General features: G+C 41.4%; 1 protein-coding gene across 1 annotated transcript; it reads right to left on the bottom strand.

Moving 5' to 3' along the window:
* Positions 1 to 1,173: 1,173 nt before the first annotated feature.
* Positions 1,174 to 9,574, bottom strand: LOC146182363 (uncharacterized). Its single transcript, XM_084577454.1, has 7 exons — positions 9,375 to 9,574; positions 9,207 to 9,287; positions 7,492 to 7,578; positions 5,823 to 6,020; positions 5,583 to 5,719; positions 3,979 to 4,104; positions 1,174 to 2,785 (listed from the first exon to the last, which is right to left on the bottom strand). Exons 1-7 carry the CDS (start codon positions 9,382 to 9,384, stop codon positions 1,652 to 1,654), a joined length of 1,773 nt encoding a protein of 590 aa, XP_084433580.1. The 5' UTR covers positions 9,385 to 9,574; the 3' UTR covers positions 1,174 to 1,651.
* Between the last annotated feature and the right edge of the window lie 1,569 nt (positions 9,575 to 11,143).

Here is an 11,143-nt window from a genome sequence, read left to right as displayed (position 1 = left end):
ATCTCCAACGGCGCTGTCTACCTAGTTTCAAATTTTATAAAATTTTAGCATGCAGAAAAAGCATTATTTATTTTGGAGGAGTGTTTTTGTTTCTAAAGTTTCCTTTGCAAATAAGTTTTGTGCCTTGCGAAACGATGTGACATCCCAAAGAACAGCCTTTGAGATCGTCACGTGCCATAAGCTTAAAGCGCCCGCCACACGTAGCGCTAGTTACCTGACGCTTAAATAAAAAGGAGATGAAAATTAAATATAGTCAAATTTTTGCGTTATTTTTTTTATTTTTGAGTTCAAAGCAGCAGAGCGGCGGGAAGAAACTCGCACAAACGAATGTGTATAAAAAGTCACAGTGCGCGCAGAGAAATGTTCATAAAGTGAAGGGCTTTTACCCTTTAACCTAGGCGAAAGCCTTATGTGCCCCATTAGCACAAAGCCCGTCGTCCGACAGCGTCCAAGGAACAAAAATTACGAGCATGCCTCTGGCAGGTTGACATCAAATCCACCTGGAGCCTTTGATTTCAAGTCGGACATTTGCACAAACATGAAACATCATGCATATACTCAGTCATTATGCAACATAGCACGATTCATCACTTTACAATGGTAAATTTTCTTCCCAGCCCGAAGTATTGCTTGAGCTAGGTGGATATGCTTCCGAAACAATATTGAAAACAAGAGAAAGCTATCCTTGCATTTTTAACGCATTCATTAATAAAAATCTAATTTGTGTTATCCTACAATGCAAAATATGATAGTGAAAATTAACTGATCAATGATAACCTTATTTTTTTCATGTTTACCCCGGGCAAGAGAGCATATCTGAAACGTTCTTGTCTGGCATTTTCAAATCTGCCAGGGTGTCTGTCCAACTATAAAGTAAATTCTACACAAGGCATAATGCATGATGCTACGTGATATTTGTAAATGCCAAACTAGAAATTTCATCTGCAGCAAGGACTGAATCACCAGGCTTAAATTGCTATTAGCTGCACTCAGTCTTACCATGCAGTAGACTAAGGAAATTTCTTCTTTGAGGAGGTATTCATCACAGTGCAGAATCATGCATGTTCCAGAGCTATTTACAAAATGATAGCTCAGGGCAGTTCTTTAACTAGCTGAGATAAAAAAAGGCTGTCTCCTTTAGTAATTTCATCACATCACCTACATTGAAAAACCCACCTGAACACCTTCTCCCTTGTCCGACTCCGGTGTCTCAGTGATAAGGGTGCAACTATAGTACCAAATTTTTAATAGCATATAAAAAATACCGAGAAGAAAACAGTGCATATATACATGACAAAAATTCAGTCCTATACGAATACACGCATGGGTCACACATATATATGTACAGGCAAAAGTGTGCACCGACGGAAAGAGTCTTGGGGCAACAAAAGCACTTGCAAGAAATATGTGTAATCATGCTGACACCCTTAATGCAAGCAGATATTAGGTCATCAGAAGCTGCGTTAATGATGAGACCTAACTCTGGCTCTCCTGCACTGCTGGGAGCAGCTGGTTTGTTTCCTCTCTCTGCTACCATTGTTATATGCTTCCTTCATCACTTTCACTTTCTTTCTCTTCGGCCACAAGAAAGCTGGTGTTGCTTTGTGGGGGAGGGCTCTTCTTCGGTATGGACAAGTCCTTCGCTGTCATTTTAGCTGGTGATAGTTGTGTTCATTTCTTCCTTTTGATTCCTGGCCCCCATGGAGTCCTCCGGTGAGTCTGTTACATCACTTTCACTGCTTGTGACCATATTTGCCCTGGCAAGGTTTCTGGCCTCAGTGAGGAGGAAAAGTAACCACTGCAGCGCTGTGTGATCATGCACATGGTGAAGACAAGAAAGAAGTTCAGTTAATTCAGTTCTGATCTGTGTTTTTATGCCACATATGTTTTGCCGAGATGCCATAAGAGACCTTGATGCATGATATTCGACACCTTCTTCCGCCAATTGTTCACAGTCCTCCGCTGCAGATAATGTCTCGCTTGGGAGAACTTGGGAAGAGAGGTTGAAACTGGGAAAATAGAGAACTTGAGTGCTATCACTCCCGGTCTGCAGCTTTACGTTGGGTGTGCTCTGCTGAGATGTCCTGGACCAATCTGATGCATGGTCTTCGACATCATCGCCTACCATTTGTTCACAGTCCTCCATTTCAGATAATGCCTCGCTGCCGCCATCGACCCTGTCGATCGGGACATCCAAACAGGGTCCATTCCTGTAGGACACATCAGTGTCAGCTGATAGCACTTGCTGCTCGTCTTGTTCTGGTGAGTAAGCTTCAACAGTTTCCACTACAGAGATATGAAAAAGACAGCTTGTTGAGGGTGCCTTCTCTTGAAGCAGCTCGACATATGCGGCCGCATCTTTCTTATTGGCAGGACAGGATCGGTACTTCCGTAGTGCCCTGTGGATATGATTCTTTATATTTGCCCTAGTAGGGTAAAAATCACGACGTGCCAACGAGGGATGCTGCCTGTTGGCAAACAGCACGTCTGTCACGTAAGATTTCAAACAACTCTCTACTGTTTTGACAGAGGTCACACCCTCCTGTACCAGCTGTGCAATTTTTTTCGCTACTTCTGAATTAACAGGTAGAGCAAAGCCTGCACAATCAGTACCAATATCGTGGTTGTGATGGCTTTTGGCATCAGACATGCTGATATAGAAACGATGCTGGCGAGCCACAGGTTTCCCGTTTGCCTCCTCTTGAAGTGCAAGCTTAAGTTGGGTCAGTGCTTTTCTTGAAGCTGCTTTGCGTGCCCACTTTTTACGCTTGTCCGACAGGTTCACCTAAAATGAAATGCATGAACAAAATGCAAACTAAGCACCTAGTCGAAGCACATATAAGATCGTTCCATTACAACTGCTTGACTTCGAACAGCCAAAGTAGGTGTTAGAATACCTTAAATATTAATGAAAAATCGAATATTGCGCGGTCAATAGTCTCAGAAGCTGTATGTTGGCGTATGAATCTGAAATAGTAAAAGACAAATAGTAATGCACATAGAGCAGACTTTTTAGAAGTCAATGCAATCTATTCTGATTTTCAGCCCTCCATCTTGCCTTCCATTATGTTCAGACTAGCTTCTCATTAACATCATCTATTCAGACATCTCAGAATTGCTGTTTATAGTATTTTTGCACTGCACAGGTTGACTGTTTCTTTAATAAATGAAAACTTTTTCCTTATGATGTAATGGTGCCTTCTCATGATATAAACATGCTAAGTATAAAAGGAAATAATGCACTACTATAAGGATCTGTGTTTTCGGCATTCAAAATCATTTTATGATAGTAGTACTTATCAAATAATTTTTTCTTTGTGCAAGAGAAAAAGGTTACATATTGATACTTAAAGTCATCACTGTTCTCATCTGTTTAGGGGTTAATAGGAAGATCAAATAAGTCGATATTGTCGACCATAAACCCTGACTGCTCATTGGAGGGTCAAATTCTAAAGTTAAAGCTCAGCTACTTTGGTCATCTGATGAGGAGAGAGGAGTCGCTGGAGAAAGATTTGATGTTGGGAAAGGTTGAGGGTCGCCGGAGAAGGGGTAGGCAGCGAACGCGATGGTCAGATGGCATCCTCGAGGCACTGCAGATGAAGTTATGTGATGTTAGAAAGATAGTGAGAGACCGGAAAGCGTGGCGTGACATGGTCCATAGGGTCACGAAGAGTCGGACACGACTGAACTGAACTGAGGAACAGTAAGCATCCTCTGATGGCTCCTAATAAACGTTTGATAACCCACATACCCAGTTGCTGAAACAGCCTGAGCAATAAGGTGCTGCTCTCACAGGAATATTATAAACAAGCAAATTACGCTGTTCAGCAAAGTGGTTTCGTTTTAGACGGTTCACTTGTGAGCTTAAACAAGGCTTTGTCAGTTGGAAAAAGCATGCTTTCATAATAAAGTTCTACTGTATCATGAATACAAGATTAAACTGTGTCATCCTACATAATAAAAATGTGTAATGTGTACCTTGAACTGTGGGTACATCTCCACATGCTTTACATGCATCACTGCAGTGCAGCCCTTTTTTCTTGTTCTTTGAGGTTTAACTTTCCTTTTCTTGAAGGTAGCCTCTGAACAGCCCAGTCCGCTTTCCTGCGTGAATGAAATTAGAAGTGTTATACTGTATGTTCGAATACCATAACACTATTCAGAGTTTTGGGGACGTCTCCCAATATAGGTCAGATTAGGCATTCCTACACTTATTAACATAACATTCATAGTCTAATACACAAGAGAATCTCACAGGGTGACAATGCCAAATATTTCCCTTTATTGTAAAACTCTCAAGGGAAACATAAGGGCCTAAAATAAATATGAGAGGAAGCCTGAACTGGGTTATCACAAGAAAAGTGAATCGAAAGAATATATATATATATATAGAGAGACGGGAGGGAGGCAAGCATTCAAGATAAAATTAAAAATTAATTTCCTTATTAGTTGCTGCATCTATAACCATGAATTAGGTTGTTCACATTTAACACAAGTAGAAAAGAAATATAGCAATGAAATAGTCACTGGTAGCTATAGCAAAGGAGCAAGGCTAGCAAAAGCTTTGCTTCAATATTTTGCCGTCCAGTATTGGATGGCTGATGTGTTTGATTTCTATAAAACTAGCATTTAGTGTAAGCACACATTACAGCAATAGCGTGATTCTGGTATCTAAATAACTCTGCATTTTTGATGCATGCATGTGAAAACAATATACAGCATCCATGTGAGACTGTGCAACTTTCCGGTATAATTTGACAACAAGGAAGCATGAAGGGCACTTTATTATATATAAATAACTGCCAGGAAGAGGGATGCACAGTAACTCTTTGCTCTTTGAAGAAAAAGTGCTCTTTGAAGAAAAAGAGGAGGAAGCAAAAGAAGGAAGAGAGAAAAAGGGGGCATAGTCCTGGATTAATTTCAACCAGCTGGGGTCCTCCAATGTGCACTGATATCAAACCGCACATGACGTCTTTTGTATTTCAGACTGACAAACCCAGTTACAGTCAAATCAAATGTAGTGTTGAACAAATATAAACACTGAGCTTTTAAATGTTGTAAAAAGCATCCTTAAACATATCAGGTGCCATTTGTTATTTTGATTAAACAAATATTTTTCTGTCTAGTAAAATGCCAGCAGTAACATTTTTACAGGAGCAGAGTCTCAATGGTTACATACACTGTAACACAGCAAACTACAAGCTACATTTGTCAGGTAAACACCCTGAAGATTGCAGAATCCCTTTCTGCTTCATGGACAGACATGAAGCTAGTTTTAGAAGGAAACTAATATTCTATTGTCACATTTGTGTGAGAATGGGGGAGGACATGCTAACAATCTAATCTAGCTACTCTAAGAAATATTATTTACTTGGCAAGATGACATTAAAAGGCACCCTACTTGCAACATGAAGGATGCTGAGTTCACCTAAAAGAAAGAAATCTCTGATCGACATAGCATATTTCCAGAAAAAGCAAGTTCACCACGGAAAGAATTGTGTACAGCACATTGAAAGGTTAATCGACTGGTTCAATTTTAACAGCTGCATCGCAGATCTATTCTGTAATTGACAGCATCATACCTGTTTGCTCCTCGACTCTTGCAACTTCCTTGGTTCTAGTCCAAAGAGGCAGCCTTTTATTGCATTCCGTACCACTCTGAATGGCATGTCTTCATTAATGATAATATATCCACGCTGGTTACTGAACAGAAACCTCCCTGCATAAACCACACCGAATAAGCACATGCACACGCACACAAAAATTGCATGTGCAAGTAACATATCACAGACACGTGATAGTAACAATTCACATGCACTAACCTTTTGACTTCACAGAGTGTTGAGTCTGGAAGCACATGTTGATGCCAGCGAGGTCCTGTTGAAGGTCCACAAATGCCTCGCGAGATGGCGCATATCCTGTCCACATGTTCCCCTGCTTCTTTAAGTCCAACAAATGCCTTCTAAGAATATCTTCTTCGGATTTTGTTGGCATGATGCTTCCCAATGCAAGGTGCAGTGCTGCAAACAAATGAAGATTGCACTGCTAAACCTACAAAACACAGTTTCTCACAGATGCCTCAGAAGAGCTGTAAATGACCACGTTTGACTTGTACGACATCAAATCATCTCAAAGATGTCACCAGCAAGGAGTTTACTCAAAAATGTGAGCTGTCTCGCTTAGGACCACATCATGAAAAAAATTTTAAAACAAAAACCGTTGGAAGACCAGCAACTTAGTTGAAAGTTTCCACCTTGAAGAAACTACATCAAGCTTTTCTTAGAAATATTTTATTCCAGCCATCGACCTACCGTAGTGGCTCACTGCATTTTGCGTTTGGGTGCCAAGCTAGAGAATCTGGACTCAAGACCTACCCACAGCAGCCACATTTTAATGGGAGTGATATGCAAATATTTTACAGCCCATGTTAAGCTTCAGAACATGAAATCTCCAACATGTCCCATGCATCGAATTTGCACCATGAGTATGGAACGGTGAATGTATAAAGCTTTACTATGCTGCCTTAGCGATCATCATGACACTTGTTTAATAGGCAAAGTGTTGAGAGGATAATACCTTCAATAAATCATTCCTGTGAACTGCTCCCAAGAAGTGGCACTAACTTCCTTACTGTACTGCCACTGAACTAAGTTCCACAGAATTCCGAGTTATTAATAGATCATTTTTGGGTAGTTTCTATTTCATGTTTTCTTATTAACTTATATACTTGTTTTATTGCTTATTCTAAAGCAGTATGTTATCAGGTGCCCTTAAATGAATGACAGTAAAGCATGCAACATTACTGCAGCAAGAAATTTGTTAAACGTTGAAAATGTGCTTTAAACCAATTAATAAGCTTTAAGAAAATGATTTGCTTTATAATGTTTAAGGTTCAAAAGCAACAACGACTATGACGGACGCTGCTGTGAAGGACTCCAGCAATTTCGGCCATCTGGGGTTCTTTAATGTGCACTGACATAGTGTAGTACATGGCACCTTATGTTTCGCCCCCATAAAGTGCAGCCGCTACAGTACGGACTGAACCCGCATCCTTTTGATCAGCACTTCAGCAAACCACCGGGTAATTGTGGTGGGTCACACCATAAGGTTTAGTTTAACGTTTACAATGCAAATTGGTGATAGTGAACAAGCTCCAGTATGGAAACATTTAGGCATGTTTCTAGATGTCACAGTGAACATCTACTTAAGGAAATGACAATAAAGTAGGCATGCATTGCTGTTATTTTATTCCTGGTTTCACAAAGACAATGAGATGACAGCCACCTGGAAACCGTAGCCACAAACAAGCCCTTTATAGTTACAAAATTCTAAAGCGATATTCTTCCAACTGGTGTAAACATCTCTTTCTGTGGGATTAGGGCGTGTTTTCAGTGCTACATATTTCTTCTGCATAGCAGCTTTGCGTACTACACGCAAGAAATGCTATCCAGGGCCCCACACTGGCAAGTTTAATAAATTAACACTGCGTACCATGTTCATTTGAACCATTCTTGTGGGAAGTGTCACATGTTGTACTATGAACCACTTCCATGCACCCAACCTGCGTGCAGCTGTCACCTGCAAAAACAAGCCGCCACATGAGACTGACTGGAAGCTAAGTAGCCATTGAATAGTGCTGGAACTTGATTACTTTAGCTACAGGCCTCTTCTGCGTCACAGCCCAGCATATCACATTCAAGGAACACTGTTCTGTGCATCACAATGGCAAGATAATAAATTAATACTATGTACAGTGTTCATCTGCAACATTATTGTTTGAAGTGTCACATGCAGTACTCTGAATCCTTTCCGTGCTCCCAACCTGTGTGCAGCTGTCACTTACAAAAATAAGAATCCAGGTAGAACGAGAGGAAGAAGATGGTTTACACGGTATGAAGGAGCACTGAACAAGGGTAAAGGGCCTCAGTTCGAGGTCGAACGAACTGCGAACCTGCGACGCCTCAGTTCGCACGTCGAGCCAATGTTTCAATAAGTGGACTTGTCTCTGTCAAATACTAATGAAGCAAATACTAAAGAACACGAAGACAAGTCCACTTGTCGAAACGTTGGCTCGACCTGTGAACTGAGGCGTTCCCCCTTTACCCTTGTTCAGTGCTCCTTACAAAAATAAGGCACTACGTGTGAATGCTTTTAAACCGGGTGGCCATCAATAATACAGCAACTTGAATACTTCAGCTATAGGTCTTTTCTGATAGTGGCTCAATGCATTTCATTCAAGAACTAATCAGTGTACCCCACTGGCAAGCTGGACAAATGAACAAGCCATGACATAGAAGTAATACAAGCCAAGTGGTCACCACACAAGAAAAAAAAAAAAAAACAAATCTGCTCCACTTTGGTACATGATCAGTGTATGAGTGTGTTGCCTGCCATATCATTGACTTTCTTTTGCAAAGCGTACCAAAGTGACACTGCAATATCACGTGGCTTCCGAAATGCAATATATATCTGCTGTGACCGATAGTTGTGACCGATCAAACAGTTTTAGCTTTAGGTTCGGCAACACAATTACCGCACCTCCACCCAGAATTTCTGAAATCGCTACACACATCTTTTCATTCTCTGAGAGTTTTGCCATTAAAAAAACTAGATATCCTTTCATCACTACAGCCCACTTTTCATCTTATAACTGTCACACTGAAGTACGAAATACAGCTACATTTCCCAAGTCAATGGCCTCAAGAATTCAGTGTACTGCAACTTCCATTATTAACCCATAGATAAATTTCAGACAGGTTTCGCACCGAGTGTGGAATTTTTTATAATTTCCTTCTAATTGTCTCACAATTGCCTTGCTGAGGTTCTAGTAGGTGGATAGAAGCAAATAAATGTGCATGTTCAGCTGGTGGTCACCACACTCCTGCTCGTGCCTCACAGACTGAATACATGATGAAAAACGCAGCTGAACAGGCAAAAATGTACAGAAAAGAGACATACACACGGACAATGCTCAACTAGCTGAACATTCCCCTGTATCACAGATAGAAGACCTAATTAGGATATGGAAAACGGATGCCTACAGCACTTGAAACTACCACAACCAATGTGCTCATCCACAGCTATCATGCAGCTATTCTTACTCTATTGGCAAGCTTGCACATTGCATACCAAAACAACTGTGCACGTTTAATGTGTGCTTGCGTTGTCGCGTATCACAATGCCGCTATGCTCCAAATGCTGCATACCTAGTTCGTTCGTAATGAGCACGTCACAAGGACTATTCACACCCTCGATGATTTCTGCCTTCATTGGCGCTGCGTTGCAGTCTGCGATGAGAAACAACCAGTAAAATTATTCGTAAGCCAAGCAGCAGACGTCTCCTATTGCACATAGGGGACATGTTGCATGCTCACCGTGATCCATCACAGCCTTAATTGCTGGCCTGAATATTTCAAATCACGGAAGCCCGCAAAAGCATAATGCGTATAGCGCAGGTTGGTAAAATGACTGCGGTGTTACGAAATCTTTGCAGCAAATACTGAATTTTACGAAATCTTTGCAGCAAATACTAAATTCAGAACGGCTACTGTGTAGCAGACTACGCGCGCTCTAACTGACTGGAGCCGACTCGTGTCAGACTCGTTATGAATCAGACTGGTTTCGACTACTTCTAATTTTAGCGCCCAGTTTACCTTTCTTTTTTTTTTTGTTTTCTCTCTCATCACCTTTTTATTTCATTTTGTACAAAATTTTGTGGTTATCGAGGTCTATTTGATTTTTGTTATTGCTCTGTTTCAAAAATTTCAGCCCGCGATATTTTAAAGATATCTTGTGACAGCATGCTCTGTGCACCTGAATGTGTTGCGATTAAAGCGTTCTCATCGTGGACCATCATCTATAAACGCTTAGCAAAATGCTGCAAAATGCGCACCTCTGCTCTGCTCACAACGCCTTTATTGAATCCAGATCAAATGTCAGGAGGACGGACTTGTCCTGCCGTCCAATTGTCGACGGTCAAGATCCCTCGGGACGCAGCGGCTTCGAAGGCTTTTCTGATTATTGTCTGGCTGCCCACGACTCCCACGACTCCTGTCTACTAAAGTGATGGGTTGGGCAACACAAAGCTATCTTGCAGGCACCTCAGCAAACCTTGCAGCGCATTCCAGCGCACGGAGCCGGCTCACAAGGTATTTTATTCACGGGCTCTTGTGTTTTCTGAATAATAAAAAAAGACACCTTAAAGGTTCTCCCATAAAGGAAACCTGAGTTGTAGCAATACGGCGGCGTTCTACAACTTTGTTATTAACATGTGGGCGAATTCAAAGCCATAGAGCCATAGCTAGGATTAAAATAATAATGATGATGATTTCAACTGATTATTCAAGTAGGTACAACGATGGAAATCTAGCCGATACTCAAGATAAATCCTAACAAGATTCGCTTGAGTTTCGGAAGAACGTTTATTAGGTTTTTAAAATCTTGATCCAGCCAAGCCAGCTTAGCTGGGATACCTTGTATGCCACAATTTTTAAACCCATCTGTCAACTTTGCTTCTTCAGCCCCTCAAAAATTGCTGCACAGTGCCAAGCAGTTGAGGACAACAGCCAATTAAGGAACACAAGAGCTCTGTATAAGACAATCAAAGATATCAAAGGAAGCTTCTGTGCTAAGCTGGGCGTGATAAAGGACAAACAAGGCAAGGACCTCACTGAAGCCGCAGAGATAAATAAGAGGTGGCAAGAATACACAGAAGAACTGTACAAGAAGGACCCGAATGTGAAAACCCAACATAAGACTGTTGTGATCACTGATCTCGAGCCGGGCATCCTGAAGAGTGAAGTTGAATGGGCCTTAGCCAGCCTTGCTAAGAACAAAGCTAGCGGAATTGATGGCATTCCAGCTGAGTTGCTTCAAAACCTCAACCATGACGCTGTTAACATTCTGCATACATTATGTCAGAAGATTTGGACAACCCTGCAGTGGCCACAGGATTGGAGGAGGTCAGTTTACATCCCCATTCCAAAGAAAGGCAGTGCCAAAGATTGTTCCAACTACTGCACGATCGCGCTTATTTCGCATGCTAGCAAGGTGATGTTGAAAATCCTCCAAGGTAGGCTGCAGCAGTATGTGGATCGGGAGCTTCCGGACGTGCAAGCTGGGTTTCGCAAGGGCAGAGGAACTA

The sequence above is a fragment of the Amblyomma maculatum genome, chromosome 8, assembly GCF_055883805.1.
Source record: "Amblyomma maculatum isolate TAMU_Amacu chromosome 8, ASM5588380v1, whole genome shotgun sequence".
Taxonomy (NCBI): Eukaryota; Metazoa; Arthropoda; class Arachnida; order Ixodida; family Ixodidae; genus Amblyomma; species Amblyomma maculatum.
This window is presented reverse-complemented; position numbering and strand designations above follow the sequence as displayed.